This window comes from Sapajus apella, unplaced genomic scaffold, assembly GCF_009761245.1.
Source record: "Sapajus apella isolate SASKATOON/1434 unplaced genomic scaffold, GSC_monkey_1.0 scaffold69, whole genome shotgun sequence".
NCBI lineage: Eukaryota > Metazoa > Chordata > Mammalia > Primates > Cebidae > Sapajus > Sapajus apella.
The window spans coordinates 10,076,398-10,102,146 of record NW_022437009.1 but is presented as its reverse complement, the minus strand read 5'-3'; the positions used below and the strand labels follow the sequence as shown (position 1 = coordinate 10,102,146).

Sequence of the window (25,749 nt, the reverse complement as noted above, 5' to 3'; positions counted from 1 at the left end):
CAATGGTTCTCATGAATATTATGTTGTCACACTCCCTGGCTAGGTGAGCTTTTTGATCTCCAACACACGCATGGTGGGAGGGATGGCAGCCACCCATGTCCCCTGCAGTGGCTGGTTTCCAAGAATATCCCGGGCCCCTGACCTCACTTGAACCACATCGGCCTGATGCGTTCTACCAGGGTAGGAGCACTGCCCTTCCCCTTTCCAGTCTGAGCCGCCTGGCTCTCCTACGTCAGCTTATCAACCTCCCCTGAGGCCAGCCGCTCAGGGGAGTGGAGCCTGACCTGCTGGTCTCCCTGGCCTTGACTGCTAAGGTTCTGCATGCTCTAGGCCTGGTCCTGTCTGTTGTCCTCAGCTGCAGCAACAACAGCAGACAACATTGTGAGCCTGGTGCTAGGGCAAACCTGGTCCAGGAGGAGTAGAGGAAAGACTGAACTTCAATCTCCTGGAAGCTTACAGTCTAGATGCTTAATGCACAGCAGAACTGGGGACTGAGGGACAAAATGTATAGACAAAGCGAGTTCTAAAAATCAAATCCAAAAGACAGACGTACCGATGCGTCTCTTAAAAAAAAAAAAAGATTATCTTAAGTCATATGTTTTTCTATTCTAAGGACTCAAGATTTCATCCCTGGTTCCAACTGGCTCTGCCTCGGGTTTCTGAGCAGGCATCCCTGATCCCTGGGCTCTGACAACAGTTTGGGCAAACCCACAAGGATGAAAGCCACTGTGAGCCTTATGTCCAGAGAGTCCTTAGTGCACCAGGTATGGCTCCTGATCCCCAGCTGAAAGATGCCAGTCTGGCACTCTCAAGGATGAGCCTGGTATTCTGTCTCCATCTCCCTTCCCCTTCTACTACAGCGATGCCCCTGACAGGGAAGTCTGAGTGCTCAAAAAAGTGAGCAGACGAAAGAATTCTAACAGTTCAAGACCAGGATCTGCAAAGGGTGCATTCTTCCAGGTGCTTCTACAGCCCTCTTCAAACAGTCTCATGAGGCTAGGTGGTTGGAACACGGGCTACCCTGACTAAGACTTTTAGGGCCCTAGAGGTGAGTATTTCACACTTTCCCCAGCCCTGAACACAAATCAGTGGAGAAAACGTCATTTCAAACCGCAACTTCCTTCTTGAAAGGGTAGACCCTGTTAAAAACCTGGGAGGTTTCTGGGTGTTAAAAGGTGGTCCTCAGGAGGAATTTAGGGAAAGGGCACTGGGAAGACCGGAGTTGCTCAGCACAGCAGAGGAGAATCAGGCTTCCCAGAGTCCATAAAGGAAGGAAGGATGAGGTGCAGGGGTGGGAAGGAAGGAACAGGAGGAAGCTAGATTAGATGGCAATGGGCTAGGGAGTGTGGTGGGGTCTTGCGGCCATTGAGAAATCCCCAGTGGTGAGACAGCCAAAATAACTTTTCAGAACATTTCAGAAATGTGATCTTAAATTGTTTGCTATGTGATGTAATCTCTCCCCTGTGACCCACAAACCTTTATTAAACGTTTTACTACATGTTACAACCTTATTTTTGTAGTTGCTTTAAAACGGGGTGGGGGTTGAAAGGAGAAGGGGCTGAATTGAACCCAGGAGCTAGAGAAACAGTCACAAGACCATAATAGCGAATAAAATGCCAGACGAGGCAAAAAACTAGAGCCAGAGGTGACCATGAAAATGTAAGTCCTCCCAGTAATTCACAGAAATCCGGGGAGGGCACTGGACTTTCCACAGGACATGGTAATTGGAGCCAATGCCATTTGAATCTCAGAGGACAAGCTACCTCAGCTGACATTAGGTTACAGACAGGCTTTGCCTCTCCAGCTGAACTAAGCCTTGCAAAACATGAAATGTGTCACATGCCCTTTTGCCATCAGGGCCTTAGCACAGGGACTGCACATAGTGGGCCCAGTAAAAGGGTGTGAACAGTCCATGAATGTCCTGGATGCCCACGGAGAGCTGGAAGAGTCTAATGCTTTAGTGGAGCAAGGACCGGAAAGCCATTCTGGCTGGGGACTTCTCCATCAGCCCTCCTGGTCTCCACCCTCATATCCATCAGCTCTATCCCAATGACGAATTAAAATCAGCTTTGCAGCCTGAGAGTTTTGTAAACAGGCAAGGCCCAGGAGGAGATGGTGATGGAAGTCACAAAGCGTTGTGCAGAAACCAGACTACTCTGAGTCAGTTCTGCCCCCTATGAAGTCCAAGAGGCAGGCCCCTTGGGAAGGAGTTTTAATCCAAAGGGCCTGGGGCTGGATCAGCGAGTGAGTGGGATGCCTCAAGCCCCAGACTTTTCCTAGGAATGGCTGTAGGATGTGTCGTGTGGGGCTCTGGTCTTTCCTCTCAAACACCCATTTTATGCCCCTCTGAGGCCTCGCCAGGAGCCCCGCAACCCAAAGACCCCTCCGTTCCGCAGCAACCTTGCATGAACCACGCACTGCTCCCAGGGCTGATGGCGCCACCTGGTGGCACAAAGGGTCCTGCTCACCCTGAGAACTGCTCTGGAGCGGGAGAGAAGGAGCGGCTTCTGTGGCCCAGCCCAGCGTGGTGACGTCACGACAGAGTGCCGTTTCTCCCCGCCTCTTCCCCCTCCCGGGAGCTGCCAGTACTTGACGTGGCGTCACCGCCCTCTACTCTCGCTTTGCGTGCGTGTTTGCGTGCAGCGGAGGTGGCGGCGCGGGCAGGTCGGAGCTCGGAGCTGCTGCTTCTGGTTCTCTGGTGGCCGCGGTCGCTGTCCGGCTGCCTTGGGCTGCCAAGCAGACGAGGCGCGGACCACAGCACCTCAGAAGCCGACGCAGCTCGACGCAGGGCCCGGCGGGAGGGTGGGCGATCGCGTGTTGGAGGGCGCCGCGCGGGCAGGCGGGCGGACGCCGGAGGGGGAAAGAGGCGGGGGCGGCGGGTCAGCCGCGGGCCGGGCCGGCCGGGGGATGTCGATGCCTGACGCGATGCCGCTGCCCGGGGTCGGGGAGGAGCTGAAGCAGGCCAAGGAGATCGAGGACGCCGAGAAGTACTCCTTCATGGCCACCGTCACCAAGGCGCCCAAGAAGGTGCGGGGGCTCTGGCTGGCGGCGGGGGCTCGGGCTCTGGCCTCGCGGAAGGGACGCGAGCAAGCCCAGGCTCTGGCTAGTTCGGGACCTCTGAGGCTGGGGCTGGGGTGACTGGAGGCGGCGGAGGTGATGTAGTGGGTGGCGGCCGTGCGGCCCCAGGCCTATCCCGGGCTGAAAAGGCCGCCCCTGACCTCGCTTTCCTTTGTCCCTCGGCCCAAGTCCTCTGGGATCGTTTTGAAACCCGGCAGGGCCAGGCCTTAAATATGCGGCTGACTTTTCCTGGATGAACGGCCTCGAAGACGAGAGTGGGAGGGGGTGAACCAACTTAGCTGACCCTTGTGACCAGTCCAGGGACATGGGGTGTTCAGAAAATCTCCCTTCAGGTGAGTGGGTAAATCTGGCTGAATTTCCGTCAAATCTTTGGGAGCAGTGGCCGGTTTATCCAACAACTGCGTGATAGCTGGGAGGCAAGAGAAAAGAATGCGTGAAGCTAGCTCTAATATACAGGTGAAAGCAATGAGGGTAAAAGGAAATTGAAAATCTATGATTTTCACTTTCTGCAGCCTTCTGTTACTTCGAAATATGTAGGAAATTGACATTTGGAGGTTGGTGACAGGAGACACTGTCATGGATACAGGTGGATCCTAGTCATGTGAATAGATCACTTAGGCATCCCTGGAGAAGGGAACTTGGGTGGGTTGGAGTGGTGGGTGGTAAGGAACGATTGCTCATTCTTGACTGTACTTTTGAGGCAGAACAAGTTTGATCTATTGTGCAGTGGGTTGAGCTCGAAAGACACCCTTCGAATTCTCTCATAAATGGCAACTTTTGGAGATTGTGGTCTAACTAGCCCTGAGTGGTGGAATTGGGATCCTTACTGCTTTCTGATCATTTACTGCCAACCATATCTTGATTTTCCATACACCTGGCACCCAGTTAGCAGTAGACCAGAAAACCTTTACAAAGAGGTGACCTTCCTGAAGCCAATGAGAACCCAGATAAATGTCTCCCTTCTGTGTAAAGACGGAGTCTTACAAAGCTGTCTCTGCCTGCAGTGTTTAATGGGATGCAGGGCTGAACAAAGCAAGGGTTGCAGGAATAGTTAAGTCCTTGAGGCTTCAACTAGTTAAGCTGTCTTAAGCAGGAGAGATGGCTTTTTTTTTTTTTTTTAAGGGAATTAACCTGCCACTCCAGAAATCAAATGCAAGATTTAAAAAGACAAGTCGCCACTGTGTGCTTTAGCACTTTTTTCTCACAAAATTAAGAATTTATTAATTCCTTTAAAAGATTGTGGAAGATCCCTCGACTCTGAGAAATCTGATTAACTTTAGTGCCGTCAGTTCAGTTGGTACAGTGAACCTTTGCAATGTACACTATTCTTTGGAGAAACAGTCACAGTCCTTATAAGCAAAATGATTGAGGGTAGGACCTCAGAGGAGTTAGAGGAAAGAATGGGAAGGCCCCAATTCCCAAATTTCCCAGACTCTGGCATCTTTGCTCTTACTTGCCTTTATGTTAGTAAATCTGTATTCTTGAAAGTGCCACTGTTGATAAGACAAAGTCTATGTTGTAGATTGTAAAACTCATTAAGGCAGAGATTCTTGTTCACCTTTGTATCCAGTGTGCCTAGCTCTGTATCCAGCATATAGTAGGTACTCAAATATTTATTGCCCACCTGGCTAACTAGTAACTGAGATGTCCATATGGCTACCTACCAGGAATAACTATCCCTTTTCCTCTCTTCTTCCCAGGAGGAATATTGCTAATGTGCGTTATTGTCAGGCCAAGTGCTAATGATTTTAGACTTATATTCCATTAACTAAAAGAAGCAGGCTCTGCCAGGAATGTGGGAAGACCCTGTTTTAAGATTCCATTTGCTGGTAAATGTGTCCCACCGTGTTTCTTATTAATCTTTCTCTTCTGAGTTTTATTGTTTAGAATTTACGTAGGACTTTGTAATAAAGTGCTTTATGATGACTAATTACCCTTCCCCTAGTGATGATAAAAGGCATTTATTTAGTTAATGGATCAGTTGAAGACTAGTCAAGGTCATATAGCAAGTCCTAGGCAATCTGTTTTTCAAAACTTCTTCTGAACTGAACATTATGACTTGTCACTTTTGTACCTCTGCCATGTGTTGATAACGTGAGAAAGCATGGGTAAAGTAAGAGGGGAGAAAGGTAACTTGGCATGGTATTAATGGTGTGAGAAAAAGACCTCTTCAAGTGGTGCAGTCCTTCACCTATGGGAATTCTACCCTGGCTCTAAACCAGTAATCCTTGGATCATTCTGAACCCCTGAGGCCCCTCAGGAATTGAGGATGTTCTTGATGCCAGAGGATATAGGTTACTTCGGGGTGACCTTGTTGGTCCTCAATTAGATCAGATCCCAGTGTCACTTTCTGGCCAGCTTTTATTAATGTTGTTTGTTTTGTTTGAGGTAGAGAGTGGATGCCCATCATATCTAGATCCTCCAGCAATACACATGACTTACTCAGTTTCGTATGCCATGGTGTCTATCACACTGCTCCTGAACAAAATGGGGCTTGTTGGTTTGATTGAAGATTTGAGTTGTGTGGGCGTCCAGAAGTCAACTAAAGGGTTGACTTTAGTTGAGCAAATTAATTAGCTTTTGTACATTCATCTCCTCATCTGCCAAGTAAGTGCCTACTTTTTTGGAACAGGTGGAGATGGAGGCATGCTGGGGAGTTAAGATAGCAAGCGTAATTTTTTAAAAGTCTATTCGCATATTTATATTCTTCGATGGGCATTTGAAGTGGCTTATAACACAAGACATTTTATATAAAAGGAAGTAAAAACTATAGAAAGAATGAAAAACAAATTGTTAACCTCAGGGCTAAGTTGGTTGTTGAGGTTGATTAACACATGCATCTTTAAACTTTTAGCAGCTAGAGGATAAGAGGAATCACAGTTAGAGTTTCCTTAACAGGCATGGGAAAGAATGCATGTCAGTTCCTCAAGAGGACAACTTTTCCTGATACAGAGTTCTAAAAGAAATTTTCACAGGACTATATTAATAGCTGTAGTATGATTCACATTGTAAGGCCAGTTTGCAATTGTCACTGGTGATTTCAGTTGGTATGGCTAGGAAAGAAGGTATGGCTTGAGGTAAGAGAAGGAATCCTTGAGTTGTAGAGTAATTATACATTGTACCGCAACTGTAGAAGATCCTTGTTTAATGTTGGCCGTTTTCAGTCAAACCAAGTAAGTCATCCAGTTCCCCATAACCACTGGTTATTTATCCTCTTTTTCTGCTGTTTTGTGTAACAGGAGTGATAACTGTCCTTGGACCTTTGAAAGTTGACATTGTGTCAAGTTGATTCTTTTTTCATAGTGCAAACTCAAATCTCCAACTTGTTGAGAGCTCTTACAATAAGCATGTTTCTCTGCAAGGCCTATCAGAGCATTTGCTGTTCTCTGGACTTCTGAACATTAAGGGTACTCTCCAGAGTGATCCATTAAACATTTGACCTAGGATCTGTGTAGTCAGACCTTTACCACCAGCAAAATGTGGGGAAGGAGAACAGCACAAAAGAAACTACTTTCGTTTACAGGATATTCTTTATTTGAATGAACCTCTGTAGTACTGATTCATCAAAAGGGCCAGCTGAGACTTAGGAAGCACAGTAAGTAGAGCCCCAGTGGGTACAGCTTGGGCGTTAACCTGATAGGTACAATCCAGGATTCTCCTTTTCTCATCAATTATCTTATGGTTAATTTTTGGTACAGTTTTATAGAATTTATACCAGGACTTGTCAGAATCACTGAAAGGAGATTTGATAAGTTGGTATTTCCTGTCTTCTTCACATCATTAGTATCTCTTGATTCTCTTAGAGTGGCTGCTGCTTTAGTAGGAGTCTTTGAAACAGAAGTCGGGGTGTAAGCAGGTCCTCTTTTTAAGATTTCTCCACAGATATTGATTACCTCTCTTTTTCTTACTTGGTTTAGTTAGTTACACTCTGGTTTCCAAATTACTTTGTTCCAAGTTCCTTTAAACATTTGGCTTGTAACATTAAGAAATCTGTTAGATTTCTAGATCAGTGGTTGTCTAGATCTTTTGCTGGCAAGGTTACAAATGTGTACTTTTTCTTTTATCAAGAGTGTGTCATTTGGATCCAGAGTGTTTTACCCAATATAAGATTGTTTTTTAAAATGTATTTTTATGTTTTATAGAGATGGGGAAATCCCTGTGTTGCCCAGGCTGGTCTTGAACTCCTGGGCTCAAGCGATCTTCCCACCTCAGCCTCCTGAAGTGCTGGGATTACAGGCATGCACTACTGTGCCCACCCTCGATATAGTATTCCTGGAAAGTTGTCTATAAAGGATATTTTGTTACATAGAATCATGCAGGTCTTCAGTTGCCTGTGACTTTTAGCAAGTTTACTCTGCCACTCCAAGTAGTTAATGATCTGTAAATAAGTACTTTAATGCCCTCTTGGGGTTTTTTTTTTAAAGGAACTGGCGAGTAAAGGAGAATCATTTATACCTACCTGTTTCTCAAGTTTGGGAATGTGAGTATTGCATTTTTATAAGGAATGTCCTCCCTGATTATACTGGACACATAATTTTTTATAATTCAGAACTGAATGGTAATTCAGAACACATGCTAATGAGGTACATCAGAAGCATTCCTGTCATGTGTGAAGGACAACATGTGAGCATACCCAGAGTTTTTTCCAGCCTGAAATCTGAGAATCCCAAGCTGAAGACAAATTCTTACCACAAATTTTCCTTTTGGTTATTGTCAATACTATCAGTGCCTCTTGTGTAGTAAGCAGTTAAAAATTCACACAGAATTGCAGTTGCCTGTCCTTTTCTGATTCCATATATTTTTTTCACTCAAGTAGTTCTTTTCTCACTGTTGCTTGGCTGTTACATAAGACCCCTTTAACTTCCCGTTTCTGTTCCTAAAACTGTGAGTAGTAGTGGAATATAAGTTAAGCACTTGATTTTTGGAGTCAGTTTTACCTTTAGTCTCTACCATCTAGTAGTTGTGTGACCTTGGACAAGTGACTTAGCCTGCCAGAGTGTCCATTTTCTCGTCTATAAAATGGAGAACAATGATAGTGCCACCTATATAGATGGTTGAGAGGAGTAGCATTTAGTAAATATCAATTAGTTTTTGTACCTAGAGTGACCATATATCCTATTTTGCCTGGTGCAGTTCTGGTTTATACCTGTTTTCCTAGCATGCTGTCCAATGAGTGCCTCCTTAACTCTGAAAAGTCCCCTGGTTTGTGTGGTCACCCTGTTTATTAACTTTCTGGATGGTGCAACACAATAGTGCAAATGGGAGCCTAATTTTGAAAGAGCCAAAACAAAGAAGTTTCTATTGGAATGTCTTTTCAACAGGAAAATTTTTTTTCTGACAAAAATGTTATTTTATATAGAGTTCATAGCTACTGAACTCTAAAACATTTGTTGATAACGGGGGCTGGGTGTATAGACAGAGATCTTAGAGCTTTTGATGGAGGTGAGATGTGCTCTACCTTACCCTTCCCCCATTCATTTCCCATAATATATAATACACTCATAGAATGTGGGTATTTGTCAGACACTGGGCCACTCTCATTCCAGTAGTTTATTTCCTTAAACTGCAGGTGTTTGGGGGTTTTCCCAAAGTAGAATCCTTGAATTACATGAAATAATTCCAAAGACTTCGGAACTGTGACTTTATCATTTTAGATATGTACTCCAGGTACTGTTTTCTCATTGCTCTTAACAGCCTGTTCCTAATTATAAGTAACTGATTTTCTCCTGTAGAAATGTGTGGCTTTTGCTGCATACCACTCATAGAACTCAAGTCGAGCATCCATTCCTTTGTTGAGAGACTAAGACTGATTTCATTTTTGTTTCTATCTCTGTTTAATTTTTTAAAGGATTCAGCCAGGTGCCTTAATCTCAGAACGTAGGTAATGATTGGTGCTGCTTAGTATTATACATTGGGGGCTTAATTATTTACTACCCAAATGGGACACAAAGTAAAAAGTTTAATGAACTACTGGTAAAAGATGGTATTTGGAATCCTGGGGTAGAGATTGGGAAAGTACTTTTGAGAACCACAGGTACAGTACTCTCCAAGCATGCTCCTGCTTTCTTACTGTGAAAGCGTCAACGCCTCCACTAATGTGCCTGTGTACTTAACCTGTGGGGCTTAATGAGCTTAACATGTTCTCCTCTACCAGCCCAAGCCAGTTCACTTGTTTTAAAGTGGACAGCCTGTACTCAGCTGTGCGATGGAAATGAGGCATAATAAGCAGGAGGGGTCTGGGACTGCTCACTGTTCCATGCTGTTCATCTTGGACCTGCCTCAGGCTTACTTCTTCACAATTTTAGAAACTGTCCAGTGAGAGCATACCCTATTGTTTACATGTTTTTCTCTTCTCTCCTGAACCTACAAGCATACGATGGCATTAGTGGAATCCCTCTGAGCCTGTGTGCCAAGGAAAATGCTAATATGCTGATCCACAATGATGCATGGCTCAGTGTGAACTATATGGTAAATTTGGGAGTGACAGGGTAAAGGGACAAGAGGCTTAGAGGAGGTGAGTATAACCATCTTTCATTCACTTAGACCTCCTGAATGAAGCCATTCATACTGAGTTTTGAGCAATGAGGATTTTGGAAGTTCTGTTTTTAATATATGGCTCCAGCTCTTCTAATGCTTACTGACTGTGTTAAGGTGAACCTTTGGGATATAGGTTTCCTTGTGCATAATGGGAAGTACTTTGTCCCTGTTCCCCCAGGACTGCCTTGACCTCATGTTAAAGCTTTTGGGCCATGACCTGTTTTTACTGTGGCTCCAGAAACGTGGGGGGAAAAGAGAGAGAGAGAGAGAGAGAGAGAGAGAGAGAGAGAGAGAGAGACCTATCATAAAAGTTAATGGGACAGGCTGGGCACTGTGGCTCACGCCTATAATCCCAGCACTTTGGGAGAGGAGACCAAGGCAGGCGGATCATGAGGTCAGGAAATCAAGACCATCCTGGCCAACATGCTGAAACTTGTCTCTACTAAAAATACAAAAAAAAATTAGTTGGGCACGGCAGTGCATACCTGTAGTCCCAGCTACTCAGTAGGCTGAGACAGGAGAATCACTTGAACCCGGGAGTTGGAGGTTGCAGTGAGCTGAGATCGCACCACTGCACTCCAGCCTGGTGACAGAGCGACACTCCGTCTAAAAAAAAAAAAAGTTAATAGGACAGAGATTCTGATCTGCCCTCTTTGACCAGACTTACCCTTTCTCCTTCCTCAAAGACTTTAAGGAAAGCTTGTTCAGGCTGTCATGACTGTTCGCTTTATTTTAGAGATGTAGAAAAGAGAGATTCACCTTGAATTTTCAAAATGCACACCTCTATCTTTGTTTCTAATTTTAGAAGAGAGGTCAATAAGTAGACAGATCAGTGTGGAAGACAGAAAATTGGAATATGCTTCTCTTTTGCCTATTTGAGGAAATACTCTTGAGAATCACTGGATTAGAGACTGTAGAACAATGATTCTTACTCTTTGAATCAGAGGTCCTTTTAAGAATTTTATGAAAATCATGGTTCTTTCCTCAGGAAAATTCAGGAGCACTAAAATCTGTGGGACTTCTGTCAGAGGATTTATGGGACTTCTGAAACTCATGGATCCTGGGTTTTAAAACCCTGATGTAGAAGGGCAGGCCTCCAAGCCACACTATCTCTTTTCGTTACAAGTCCACAGACTTCTAAGAGGTTAAATTTCCAGCTTGCAGTTTGTCCTTATGGCTTGGAACAAGGCTGAGGTTGTTGGTGTTGTCACCTGCCTCTTTGGGATGCTCCTCAGCTTCCCAAAAGACTCATTATAAATGCCTTGAGAGTTCAACTCAGGAACTTACACATTCAAACCAGCATTTTGGCCACTTGTAGGATTTTTTGGTATTGTCTCAGCTGTACTGTTCTTCATATGAAATGCAGATGCCCCTGAAGCTCCAGAGCTGATTCCATAGGAGTGTTTGAAATAGGGAGCTCACATAGTAGATTATCAAAACTAAACAAAATAATTTGCTTTTCTATGTCTCTCAAAAATAGGTTTGATTTCAATGTAGTACTTCTCAAACTATTATATTATAAGGACTGACCTGATGATATTTGAATCTTGCTCATTACTTGACTTTTCTAGGTGGAACATGTTAAGGGCAAGGACCATATCTCACACATATGTATAGTAGAGTACCTGGCACACAATACTGTCAAAAAATGTTTATTGAATAAAACAACGTGAGATAGGCTGGGTGCATTGGCTCACGCCTGTAATCCCACCACTTTGGGAGACTGAGGTGGGCAGATCATGAGGTCAGGAGTTCAAGACTAGCCTGATCAGCATGGTGTAACCCCATCTCTACTAAAAATACAAAAATTAGCCAGGTGTGGTGGTACACACCTGTAATCCTAGCTATTCAGGAGGCTGAGGCAGGAGAATTACTTGAGCCCAGGAGGCTGAGATTGCGCCACTGCACTCCAGCCTGGGTGACAGGGTGAGACTCCATCTCAAAAAAAATAAAAATAAAAAATAATGTGAGATAATCATTCTTAAGAGAAAGTAAGTTGGACTTACATGGTGGGTTTGACTCACTTTCCCTTTCAGTTGGCTGGGGTGATTTTTCTAACTTAGAGCCCTCTCACATAGGTACAAGGAAGTACGGAGAACCACAGGTGAGAAATTTATGAGAATTTCCAACACCTTAATAGATCCCTTTATAATGCCGGAAATAGGAGGTTAGGGAGAGGACATCTGAATATATGCCTCCAGCTTCTTAGCCCAGTAGCAGTGGGCACAGGGATATCCTTAGACCATAATGGGGTGGTAACTTGAATTTCTCACCATTGAAACAACTTTTAAACCCTTTGCATTAGGGACACTGCCCAAAATTGAAACTGGTATCCTGATTTATACATGCTTTTGATTTAAAGAACAGGGAGGCTTTCACTTAGGGTGTTTGAGGCTTGGGGATTAGTGATAAGTTGAATAGTTTGATTTTGGAAAGTACATTGGAACCCTGAAAGTCATAAACAACAGCTCTGCCCAGCAGCGATGAGCAAACTTCTGATTCTTACTCTGCAACCTTGGCTGCCCCTTCTGAACCAAAGGCTGAGTTTGATGCTCAAAAGCTATACATGCCCTTCTCTCTTTGAAACACCTTCTTGAGAATTACAATCTTCTGGGAACTGGGCCAATGCTTGTCCTAGCCAGAAGCTCAGGCTCTAGTTGGCACTAAATTTTGTGTGTGCTGTTTCACTTCAAGTGTGTAACTTAGGCAAGATTCAGGGGAAAGGGACACCTTCAGAATTTTGCTATTTTGTGGGTTGGTTTGTTTGAGATGGATTTTCGCTCATGTCACCTAGGCTGGAGTGCAATGGTGCAATCTCAGCTCACTGCAACCTCCTGGGTTCAAGGACTCTCCTGCCTCAGCTGCCCAAGTAGCTGGGATTATAGGCATGTGCCACCACGCCTGGCGAATTTTTTTTTTAAAGTAGAGATAAGTTTTCACCATGTTGATCAGAGTGGTCTCAAACTCCTGACCTCAGGTGATCCACCTTCCTCGGCCTCCCAAAGTGCTGGGATTACAGGTGTAAGCCACCATGCCCAACAAATTTTGCTATTTTGGAAGTTGAAATAGGTGCATCCTAGAGATAGCAGATGTGACCAGTTGCTTTGGTAACTAATTCAGTTTCCTGTGGGTGGCCAGGTGGTATCCCATTTCTAATTCAGTACTTGAGGGTTTGGCCCCCAGCTTCTGAGCACCAGATTTCTTAGCAAGCAAGGCATGAAGATTCCCAGTGTTCATTTATGAGAAATAGCCCAGCTGGTTTGTCATGCTGGACTAGATGAATTGTGAATGTTAATTATATTGATCAATACAGTGGCCTTGGTAACAGACTTGTAGCTGCTGTAGAATCTGTTTACTTCAGGTTTGTAACAGAAAAGAGACCAAGCTGGTTGGGAACATGGCGTTCTCAGTATAATACGCTGTATTGTAAGTCCAAGGAAAATGCATCTTGCAGGGCTGACCTTATTGCACCCATTCCCCCAAGCTTTTCCAGAGAGAAACATTATTCTGGGATAGTTTCTGGTCTTGTTTGCCAATCAAGAATGAATTGAGGTTGGCAGAGGCTGGGTTTTTAGTGGAGGTGAGGTAAAGCATGTTTACAAATCATAAAGTTTAGAAGGAGATCACCTGTGTTAAGCACTTTATTTCTCTACCTAGTTTATAATTAGGAGGGGATAGTTGATGAGGTTAGTTTCGGCCCCTGCATTCAGGAGGTGGAGCCCCTCCTATTTGGGGAGTAGGGGGTTCATAATTCTGTACCTTCTTTCCTTACTCCACAGTGTGGGGATTAGCTGAACGCTGGGCATGTTTGGAATGAGAGCACTTTGCCAATTTTTACTGAATTGGACCAAATTGTAATAAAAATACAGTCTCTATCTTCCTCAGTCTCTTTGTTGTGTTCTCCTAACCCCTATGGATCCATCTGATGGATTGTCTGTTCCTAACAGATGGACTTGGTATTAAAGGTAGATTCTCTACTTCCTTTGCCTTATCTATTTCTGAACAAGGCATATCTAACTCATTTGTTCCCTGTGTTGGAAGTAGCTTTATCAAGAGCCTGGTAAACTCAGTATACTTCTGTTTCCTTTTCAGATCCTGCTTAGATTATTTCTTAGATCAGCACTTCTCATACTGTAGGAGAAGAAGAAGGTATCAGTAACATAGGGAGCTTTTTGCAGGAATTCATTACCTGGCTCTAAACTAGAGCTGTGTAATCAGAATGGGGGAAGAGCTGAGATTAAGAAAGCAGATGGAGAATGGATTGGCATTTTGAAACAGCTTAACCAGATAAACTTGAAAGCTTTCAGATGTAGAACCATTCTTTTAGATTATCTAGCAAGACTGGCCAAAATTGTTAGTAAATCTAATATTGAGATGGTAATGGGCCAGGCGCGGTGGCTCACACCTGTAATCCCAGCACTTTGGGAGGCCGAGGCAGGCAGATCACCTGAGGTCAGGAGTTCGAGACCAGCCTGGCCAACGTGGCAAAACCCCATCTCTACTAAAAATGAAAAATTAGACGGGCGTAGTGGTGGGTGCCTGTAGTCCCAGCTACTTGGGAGGCTGAGGCAGAAGAGTCACTTGAACCCAGTAGGCAGAAGAGGTTGCAGTGAGCCAAGATGGCGTCACTGCACTCCAGCCTGGGCAACAGAGCAAGACTGTGTCTCAAAAAAGAATAAAAGATAGTAATGCAGCTACCACCTCTCCTGGATGATTTTGATCATGAGGAGAAATCTTGGTCCTCATGTGAAAGGTACTGAAAATAGCCTACTCTTGCTCTTCTCCGAGTATTCAGAGTAAACCATGACCAGAAATCATATTGCCCTGTCTGCTCAGGATGCAGTGTCCCAGGACCTGTGCTAGGCACTTAGGGTACATTAGTGAACAAAACAAAGATTCATACTCTATTGAGCTGACATTCTTGTGAGGTTATTATTTGGATCATTTAAGTCCAGTGTAGTTTGGGATTTCAAACCCTCTGAGAGATGTGTACATATTCCAGCAAAGTGCACATACAGTCATGTGTCACTTAACAAGGGGGATACATTCTGTAAACTGGGTCCTTAGACGATTATGTTGTTGTGCAAACATCATAGACATTTTAAACGACTGGCAGCGCAGTAGGTTTGTTGCACCAGCATCACCATAAATGTGAATAATGCGCTGCTCTGCGAAGCCACCAGGTGATAGGAATTTTTCAGCTCCATCATATTCTTACGGAACCACCACTGTATATGTGATCCATTGTTGACCAACCTTCATTATGTAGCACAGGACCATATAAGGGGGAATTGCCAGCCTGAAGCCCATCCGTAGACCCAGGGCTAAGAACCTAGAAGATTTGTCTAGAGTTGAGGATGTGGTGATTGGGATAAAGCCAGGCCCTGAATTGGGTGTTTGGAACCATTATCTCCTAGCCAGACTTGGTTGTAATTTCTTCATCTGTATAAGCAAAGCAATGTGTAAACAACTCAAGAATATCACGAGAAAAAGAGAGAATGGCCAGAAGTTCTCTAAGCTAAAGGTCTGTGTTTTATTGAAATGCTAGGAATGATTCTGACTCTGTTCTCACTCTTACCCCTAGTTTCTGGTTGGCTTGGCTCCTGGTGCTCAATGGATTAAAAGTCAGGTCAGAATAAGAATTTCCCTAATGTACTAGTTTATACTATGAATTCCTAGACTGAGAGTGATAGTAAAGTTATAAAGACCATGAGAAGAGGACATTTTAGTGAAATTCTGGCTTCAAAAACAAAGTGACAGGAGTTGATTGAGGGGCTGATAAAGTAGCCAAAGAGTAAAGATCAGAGAAAGATGACAGGAAGAAAAGGAAGGCAGAACTCAGACAGTCGATTAAGCTGGCGAGCCAGTCACCAGGAGAGCAGCTTTCTCCTTAAACCAAAGTGAGCAGACCTGAGATTCACATGCACAAAATACTCCTTTTTGGTGTTGAAGGGGGCTGTCACTGTTGCTTTATTACGAAAGAGGACCCGGAATAAAAAGGGGGAGGGCAGATAAGGATTTGCTTGATATATTAACCAATGTTAATATATCTCTGTTGTTGGAGAAGTTGGTGTTTGACTTGAAAGAACGGCCAAACTCTGCCTGAGGGTTGGTACAGTGTGTAACGCATACTGCAGAAACATGAATGAAATGGGACACTGGGACAGAGAATTAAAGACACAGCCAGATTTAGAGGTTGGCACACACAGAGTCCTGTGCCAGTTCCGCCTTTACCTCCCTGAAATCAGGCGAAGACCTTTTTACTTTAGGTTGATCTTTACAGGGATATCTAAGGGAGACTTTCCATACACACACGGAAAGATAGCTGAATAAGGGCTGTGTTCAGGCTAAACTCATTAGAGAACAGAGCCCACAGTCCTCCCAGAGGAGTGAGGAGGCTCTAGGTGGTTCCAGTCATAACCGCTCTCCTGCATATGGAAAACCTGTTCTGCTGTGAAACCCTCCAAGCAGTTATTCACATAAAGACATCTCTGTTTGCTCAGTGATGCATTAAAGGTGAGGCTGCCTAAGCTAGAGAATATAATCACATACCAATTATCTTTATATTCTATTTTTAAAGAAGCCCTTTAAAATAACCAAAAGAATTTCACACTTCACTTACTGGGACTGGGACTGCTTTGCAGTTGTATCCAGCTTGTGAAGTTACATAGTTAAAACTTGCTTTTCAGTTTTTGGAAAAATTATTCTTAAAAATTGTAATTAAAAATTCTTATTCTTGGGCCAGGTGTGGTGGCTCCTGCCTGTAATGCTAGCACTTCAGGAGGCCGAGGCAGGAGGATCCCCTCAGTCCAGGAGTTTGAGACCAGCGTGGGCAATACAGGGAGACCCTGTCTCTGAAAAATAAAAATAAAATAAATAAAAATTCTTTTTTTTGTTGTTTTTGTTTTTGTTTTTGAGACAAAGTTTCGCTCTTTTGCGCAGGCCAGAGTGTAGTGGCACGATCTCAGCTCACTGCAACCCCTGACCTTCCAGCTTCAAGGGATCCTCTTGCGTCAGCCTCCTGAGTAGCTGGGACTGCAAGTGTGTACCACCATTCCTCGCTAATTGTTTTATTTTTTGTCGAGACAAGGTCTCACAATGTTGCCAGGGCTGGTCTCAAATTCCTGGATTCGAGGGATCCTAACTCCTCAGCCTCCCAAAGTGCTGGGTTTATAAGTGTGAGCCACTGCACCTGGCCAAATATAACTTTTCCTGTTGGTAGAATTCAACTTTGCTAGATCTTTTAGACATAAGATGTGAGGTGACTTGGAGGTGCTTTTTGAGTGGCATACCACAGATAAGAAAGGAACCCTGTGGAATGTTTTTAATTTAAAAGAAATTCTCTGATTGTGCCAAGTGTTCGTGTGTGAAAGAAATATTCCCCCAGCACCATTCAGCACAGGATAAACCCCTTCAGAAAGAACATTTAAGATAATCAGTGGTCAATTTAACTATACCAAACTAAAAATATCCTGTATAAACACAGGTGGAAATGATACAGATAGGGAATTCTGAATTAATTTCTTTTGTCCTAGTAGTCAAGATTCAGTTGCTCGTATATTCTCCTTACTCCATCCCTAAAGGCAATGGAAGTATATTCTAGAATGGAACATTTTGTTACCACAGTGTTTGGGCTCTGCTATTACTGGGCTCCTCTCATCCTTTCCAGGTGTGTGGAGCAGTACCTCTCAATGGCAATTCGTTGGCAGCTTAAAACATTACATTTCTTTGCATCATTTTACTTTTCTGAAAATTAACAAAGATTTTTGGAGCTGAAAGAATTATTTTCCTTTACCAGTGCTTCCAAATGTTTATCTGGTATTATAAGCTTAGAAAGCTTATAGTGTACCAGGAGACCGTTCAGTAAACTGACCCCTGGGAAATAAAGGGGAAAGCTGTTTCCCCAGCCTGTTCCAAAAGAAGGAAAATAGAATGGGACTTGTGGGTGGTGGTGGTGGTGTTTTTTCTTTTTTGGTTTTTGCTTTTTAAATCTCAATGCCCTAAGCAAGTCACTTAGCCTTAACCCCTGTTCTGTTTTCTCATTTGTGAAGCATAGATGCAACATTCAAAGGATTCTAGAATGTTTTGAAAATACAAATCCTCTGTAAGCCACAGATGTTGAGGCAAAGCACTTAAAGTCATATAAATGTAGGCATTCAGGATCTTGGTGTCCATCCTACTGGGAAGTGTGGATTTCAGACATCCTGTTCAATCAGCTTTAAGTAAAAATCTTCATCTAGTGCTGACAGGTGGTGTTACCAGTGAGGCTTGTTCTTTGTATGCCAAGAGTTCACAAAAATGGTTTGTAAAATATATAGATCAGTGATATTCTAGCAGTGATATATATTGACAAAATTTGCCAAATATTTTCCTGTACAAAATTAAATTTTGTTTTTTTTTTTAGATGGAGTCTTACTCTTTTGCCCAGGCTGGAGTACAATGGTGCGGTCTCTCTATAACCTCCGCCTCCCGGGTTCAAGTGATTCTCCTGCCTCAGCCTCCCAAGTAGCTGGGACTACCCAGCTAATTTTTGTATTATTACTAGAAATGGGGTTTCACTATGTTGGCCAGGCTGGTCTCAAACTGCTGACCTCTTGATCTGCCCTTCTCGGCCTCCCAGAGCGCTGGGATTACAGGCGTGAGCCACCATGCCCAAAAATTTAATTTTGACTTTTGGTTTGCCATACAATATGAAGCAAGAGAGTCTTAACCTTGTGCTTCTGTCTGCTTTACCTGGTAGAAAATGGCTGTTCAGAAAGTCACAGGTCAGGAGAATTCAAACTTCTGTATTCTGGTCTGGGAGGTAGAGAGGATGGGGGTTGGGGTACCATGTTATTCATTCTGGAGTAATAGGTAAAAAAAAAATTTTTTTTTTTTTTTTTGCATCATGAAAGCCTGCAAAAGCAATAGGTAAATCTGATTTTTAGATAGGCCCAGAGAAGTCATAGCCAACAATTGTCTTTAACCAGCTTGTTTCTTACAGACCATCTGTGGTCATTTTACATAAGACTGGTAGTCTTATCTAAGATTGAACATAGACATTTCAAGTTAGAAAGTCATGAACAATGGCAACTATTGGCTATCTAGGGTAACAACACAGTTATGTTTTTAAAATGGTTTGACATGACCAACTGATAGAGTCTTACCTGCTTATTATGTCTCCAGTCTCTTCTTCTAAAGTGAGTTTGTTCAGCCTGGCCCTATGCGGCCCAGGATGGCTTTGAATGTAGCCAACACAAATTTGTAAACTTTCTTAACACATTATGAGATTTTTTTTTTGCTTTTTAAATTTTTTTTTAGCTCATTAGCTATTGTTAGTGGTAGTGTATTTTAGGTGTGGCCCAAGGCGTGTCTTCTTCCAGTGTGGCCCACAGAAGCCAAAAGATTGGATACCCTTGGTCTAGAGGCTTAATACTCTTTGTTTTGTTTTTAAGAACTGTGGGAACTAAAGTCAGCTGATCTTAAAGGAGTTTCACTTTGTTCTTTGAACTTGAAAATATGCCAAACGGATTCTGAAAGGTCCCATTAACTGAGTCATGTTTGGAAACAATACCTGTTACTGTATAGTCAGTATTTAATATTAGGTCCTTAAAGTCAGATTTATTTAATGTTGAGTTTTGACAGCTTTTTCTTTCCCCGAGCCTATACTACTTGGTTCTTATGCCCTATGAATCAATACAAAATGATTCCCAAATGAAAAAAACAAAGTGCAGACTATATTATCATGCTACCTTTTGAGTAAGGGAGGGAAAATAATATATATTTGCTTCCCACACCCCTAAAAAGAAACATAAGAAGGATAAACCAGAAACCAGTGAAAATGGGGAGGGAGACGCAGAGTATCAGGGCTAGGAATAGCTGTGAGACTTCTCTGAGTGTGTCTTTTAAAGTTTTGAGACATGTAAATGTTTTATATGTCAAAATCAGAGAAAAAAGGAAACTTTTAATTGCTTACCAACACAAAGGAATGAACCTAACTAAAATATAAAGTCTAACTTAACCTAATATATCAAATTGATTACACAGTCACCCAGAAAATAGTACTTTGACCGTTCATCTTTATGAAACATGGTCTGAGGACAAAAAGAACTTCAATGAAACCTTGACACTTCACTCAGTAAATTTTGGTGAGGGATAACAGTCTTGTCATTTTAAAACTATTTTATATGCATTATAGAATAAATCAAATAAGTAAACATTAGAGACAAGACAAGACATACAAATAGGAAAATTAAACTTTTTTTAAAAAGGTAATGTTAAATTTGAAGTAGAAATATCAATATGAATTCATGATAAAAGGATTGAGATTTCTCTCTCTACCAAAAGAACCTAGGAGGAGTGGCATCTCTAATAGCAATTATCACACCTCTTATTCCAGACATTGATTTCTAAATACTACTCCTTACTAAAAGAAAGGCTCTGGAGAGAAATGGTTGATTCCAGGTTTGGAAAAGAGGAAGAACAGGGTGAGCTTGATATATCTTCTTTTGTCAAAAAGAGTGGAAAGACTGTAATGGAATCATGTCAAAAGGACAAGAGCCAGCTTGAAGGAGGTTCCCACTGGCCCAGTTTAAGGCAATATGAGCATTCAGTGCAATTAATGTAAAATTGAGTATAACCTATTGAAGAAATAAAAATCTGATTGACAAAAAAGGGAGAAGGATTTTCTTTACAAAAGAATGCCAGCTAATGTAGAAGGATTGATAGGAAAACACAGTTGTGATTCTATAACCTTCCCAATAAAATTGGTTCAGACAAGGATTATTAACAGATGGTAAAGTCAGTAGGGAATAGGATATTAACATGATAAAAAGTATCACCCACAAATTAACTTTCACTTGCAAAAGAGAAAATGTGCCTTTCAAAGGAGAGATCTGATGGTCTCACTTTAACCAGGACTCAATCTGAGCATTGCTAATAGTGGAACCACCTGACGTGCTTCTTGATGTGATACAAGGTGAAATACACTACATAATCCAGGAAATATTCTTGTCAGAATTTTAATCTCTTTCTAATAAAACCTCAGAACTGAACTTCCAGTTTATAGGAAGGAAACCTTCTGAAAAATTCAAAACATGAGCAATTCTATGAGACAACTAGTCTGGATTCCTCAAAGAAAAGTTAGTATCACAAGGGGGTGAGGGACATTGGAGAGATTGTTCTAGATTAGTAGAGGCTAAAGGAACCTAACAAGCAGCTGCATTTAATGAACCTTGAATCCATGCTGGGTTGGCAGGGTTGAGGAGACTGTTGGGATATAAAAATATTGAGAAAATTGGGGAAATTTGAATATAATCTGGCCAGTTTGGATATATGAAGATATAAAATAATTGTAACTATTAAGTGTGATATGTCAGCATAGTTATGTAGGAGAATATTCTTAGGAGACACATTCTGAAGAATTTATTGGTAAATGTTCATGTTTGCAACCTTTTTTGTTTTTGTAGGACCATGTGAAAGTATGTATGTGTATGTGTGTATATATACAGAGGAAAAAACCTATTATGGAAAGATTCAATCTAGGTGGAGAGTACAGACGTTCATTATACTATGCTTTTAAATTTTTTATATGCTGAAAATTATAGTAAAATTGGAAAAATAAACAGTACAACAGGGAGAGGGAGAGGGAGAGGAGACTTTAGTGTTATCACTAAAGTAGTGGGTATGTTCCAGGAATCAGGATTTCTTCAGTCACCCATACTGATTTTTTTTTAACACCTAGAATTGATGATAATTCAATGTCAGGAGAAACAGAGGACTGGCCTGCGTTTATATAGTGTCGGTAGTGAGACTGAGGGAAAGGAAAGTATGTACAGGTCAGGCAACTGGGCAGGTCAGTAGCTAAATAGGCATTGAAACAGTCTGGATGTGTGTTACATTCTGTTGCAGATTGTGATGTTCAAAAGATTAGGAAGCCCTTTTCTGTTCTACTTACTGCCTTTTTTTAACCTCTTAATTTTACTTGAAGTTGGCAGTTGCAGGCCTCGATCACTCACATTGACTGAAGCACTTCAGGAGATAATAGTGAAGTGAAGTCAATGAAGTATTTTGTTTTATAGGAAGAGAGGAGAGTAGCTCCTAAGAGTCAAACTACTCTTTGGCAGAATTTTTCAAGCTGTATGTTCCTTACCTTTTAAGTGACTCAGCAGTGTAGGGCCTGGTATTGCCTCACCTCTTCTTGCCGCCGGCATTGACAAAAGATCCAGTTGAGTCCTACTTTGAAAGGAGTATTGCTTCTGACTGTGGAATTGGATTCTAGCTCTGTGTGTTATATCCTGTTACTGTTGAGACACAGAGGCGGGAGTTGGGGGGAAGATATGTGCTGAGATTAGTCAGCCTGTCCCCTCCTCCCCGAAGAAACTCAGTCCCCATCTGGGGAGACTGAGAACTTAAGAAACCTGAGACAGGGAAGGAGAGTAGGGAGCAGCCAAAACCTGCTGAGTCTCACTCAGAAGACTGGTTTCTGCACGAGGGAATGGAAGAAGTGACTGAAGGTGGCTGTGGATTCAACTCTGGCCTGAGATTGATTCCCTTGAGATAAGTTGTTTTCTGGTAGGTGTGTCTGGGGGCATTGTGTTGGGAAGGGAATTCCTTGCTTTTGGGAAACTTTTTTACTTAATTGAAGTGAAAGGTATTCAGACTTGTGTGTTTCTTGTACCAAGGAGTGAGTTTCTACTGATAACTCTTTCTTTGAGTTCATCTGAAATGGGAATCAGACTGGGAAATATCAAGAAAAACTGGGCATGGTCGTGTGGGCCCATAGTCCCAGCTACTCAGGACAGGGAAGATTGCTTGAGCCCAGCAGTTTGCAGCCAGCCTGACAAACATAGTGAGACCCTGTCTCTTTAAAAAGAGAGAGAGAATGAGAGAGAAAGGAAGGAAGTAAAGGTGTTGCACCTGTTTTGGCTGACTGCTGTATCCTTTTCCTTTCCTCTGGAAAAGGAATCAGTGAGGGTAGAATCTGTAGAAGAAAGAATAAGCCAGAAAATATGTGTGAAAGAGGGATTAGAAAAAGATGTAGGAATCTTGAAAAGTGTTCTAACATGCTATGCTTAGTTAGTAATGATGACCTTGTTAAAATTTCTAGTTTTTTATCATTGCTTTTTTTTTTTTTTGCTCAGTTGCTACGATGCTGACCATAATATCTAAACAGAAAAATCTCTATACACAATATGCTAGAGGATACAATGGGACAGAATATATAAATTTAGCAATGTCCCAGAAAATCAGTAGTGTACCAAAAGAGGGATACTAGCCCTTCAAATAATTCTCTGCAGTGAGAAAGACTGCCCTGCTCACTTCTACGTTATTCTTTCTTAATGATTTGTTTTCCTAGTAATTGCTGTTTATCTTTAATCTAGTTCTTCACCCTTAGGAAGAAACCTTTCTGAGGAATTTAAATGCTATTAGATTGGCATTTGACATAATGAATTTGACAGTATGTCTAAGTTAAACGATACCTCGATATGGCTATGAAGACGGTAATACCTGGCATGTTCCTCATGGAGCAGTGAAATTCCATGCCACTGCCATGGGTCAAAACATGTCCACAGATTTTTTTTTTTTTTTTGAGACAGAGTTTTGCTCTTGTTGCCTAGGCTGGAGTGCAATGACGTGATCTTGGCCCACTGCAACCTCCACCTCCTGCATTCAAGCAATTCTTCTGCCTCAGCCTCCCGAGTAGCTGAGATTACAGGCATGTGCCACCACACCTGGCTAATTTTTTACTTTTAGTAGAGACGGAGTTTCTCCATGTTGGTCAGACTGGTCTGGAACTCCCAACCTCAGATGATCTGCCTGCCTCAGCCTCCCAGAGTGCTGGGATTACAGGCGTGAGCCACCACACCCAGCCTTTTATGTCTCCAGTTTTTAAGGGACCATGTAGACATAAGTTCTCTTCCTTGCAGAGAACTTTCCTGGAGTAGCACTGGATACTTAGTTGGTGCCCAGCAAATATGTTGACTAAAGAATATAATGCACCACAGATATTATCTTGATCACAATTTCTTGGCTAAAATGTTGTAGTGGAATTCTGGTGGCTTTTAATTCTTTCTCATTCAGAAGCTAGAAGGCAAAATTGGGTGGGACCTGGGAAGGAGTGCAGCTGGGCTATTTAACGTCTGAGAATATGTGTGTTTGTGAAAGTAAACTCAGCTTCTAATGCGAAAATATCAATTAGGATCAATGGAATTAATAGCATACAATTTTTCTTCTCTTGAGACATGTAACTTTTTTGGATTGCCCCTGATCGTCTCTTCTTGGTAAGGTCTGCACAACAATTCTTTCAGCTCACTTTGTCACCAGACTTACCACTAGGTAGTGGATATACCCCAAATTATTCATTTGATAGAGCTTTTCTTTACCATTCTCAGTATCACGTGGAAGAAAGTCAACCGTTGTACCTGCTAGGCTATTTGAAGAGGTGCTTTAAATAGCATGTTAAACTAGCCTGATATTTAATTGGGTTTTTAAGACACAGCAAGTAGACTTCTGTATTTGGGTGTGCTATTTGAAGAATGGGTCAATCTGACCTTCTAGCCTTTCATAAATATGCTCTTGGTGTAAGGATGGAACACTGCTGTGCTTGTTCAGTTGTGGGTAAGGCTGTTTATGGGGTGGTGAGTACTTAAGCAGAACATCGTTCTTTAAGACTTTTTACTGAAAGATACTTTCTGCATTTCAGCCACTTTATTTCCTTTCCATTCCTTCTCTTCCCAATCCTACTTGTTATTTAGGTGTAGTATTCCTTGTTAGATGTAGATTTGAAGAAAGATGAAAGCACAGCAATTAAGACTTAATGTTTGGAAGAAATGATAATAGAAATTAATAGAAACAGAACAACTTTGTAGTCTTCGTTTTCTTCTTATCCAAGTTATATTTGCCTCGAATGCAGTGAGTCCAACCCAATCAGAAGGCTGTTGTTGAGATGTAGAGAGAAAAATTGTGATATCCAAAAGTTGCTTTTGGCAGCAGTGTCTATATTTACAATGTGAGGGTGAACAACACTCCCGGAGGTACTTCACCAAGGGAAAACAGAGCTGCTAGCTATGAAGACAACCAGTGAAGGTAGCAGGTCTGGAGGAAACTGGCAGAGCAGATGTATTCCACAGCACCAATTGTTAACACAGATTCTCATCAGCATGTAATTTGGAGTGGAAGAGAAGACCACGTTTTCAGGCATCTTTGTATTGTTGGGACACCTTATAAGTGGTGAGAATGTCAGAGAGCTGCAAAAATACACAGCTGTTCATCCTTCCCATGGCTTGAGTTAACATTCTACCCACTTCAAATATGAACCATATTCATTATTTGAGAGATGGGGAGGTAGGGGCACTGAACTGATTAGTAAGCTGCTTGCAACATAGTCCAGTATTTTTAGATGGGAAAGATTTTGCTCAGCTTTAGGCTACCAATGAGCTTTATTAATAAAAGGGAAAATTGTGACTATTCAGTTTTTAGGTTGCTGAAGAAACACATTTCTATCTCGCCATAGCCACCTCTCTATCTGAAAAACTGCAAGTGTTATTGCAGTTTCCTCCCCCGCCCTCACCCTCCATGTAGGTGGTGTCTGGGAACATGCCCAGAACCCTTTGAAAAAAGACAAACAGGGAAAGGAATCATAGCAGAGGGGAGAGTCGCTTCCAAATAGAAGAGACTGCATATGCTGGTAGCAGGGAGGCTGGTAGAGGAAGGGCTGCCTCTGGAGACTGTTAAGCGGGGTTGATGGTCTCTTGATTGTGTATTCTTTTTCCGTCACCAGAATAACAGTATATTGAGTTGGAAGTCATTACCTTGGTCCTGGATTAATTTCTTCAGTGAAACTAGCTTTGCTGACTGCAGAAATCATGTGAACATGCAGTGATAAATCCTATCTAGAAGGGCAAAATGCTGACCTGTGACCACCTCAATATTTTTTTTAAAGACAATTGTCCTTTTGACGTTTAAGCTATTTATCATTAAAATTTTAACACCTAAACTAAAAAAAGCTGATTTGGATGTTTAAAGATGTTTGTTAATCAAGCTCCTGTGCAGTATATGTGGTTTGGCTTGAGTCTTTATTTACTTTCTTGTTTATCTTTGAAACTTGATTGATTTATCTTACACAAGAAAGTCTTTTTCTTTCCCTTTTAAAAC

The 25,749-nt window shown here is 42.2% G+C and overlaps 1 protein-coding gene across 2 annotated transcripts in view; it reads left to right on the top strand.

Moving 5' to 3' along the window:
- The first annotated feature begins 2,545 nt into the window (after positions 1–2,545).
- Positions 2,546–25,749, top strand: part of AHCYL1 (adenosylhomocysteinase like 1) — a 40,742-nt gene continuing 17,538 nt past the window's right edge. Inside the window, exon 1 of one of the 2 annotated variants that reach the window (XM_032249825.1) lies at positions 2,546–3,027. In XM_032249825.1, the coding sequence (XP_032105716.1) occupies positions 2,908–3,027 (120 nt within the window). In that variant the 5' untranslated portion in view covers positions 2,546–2,907. Of the gene's footprint in view, positions 3,028–3,280; positions 3,411–25,749 lie in introns of those variants that run through there. The other variant, XM_032249826.1, reaches the window with a different exon arrangement.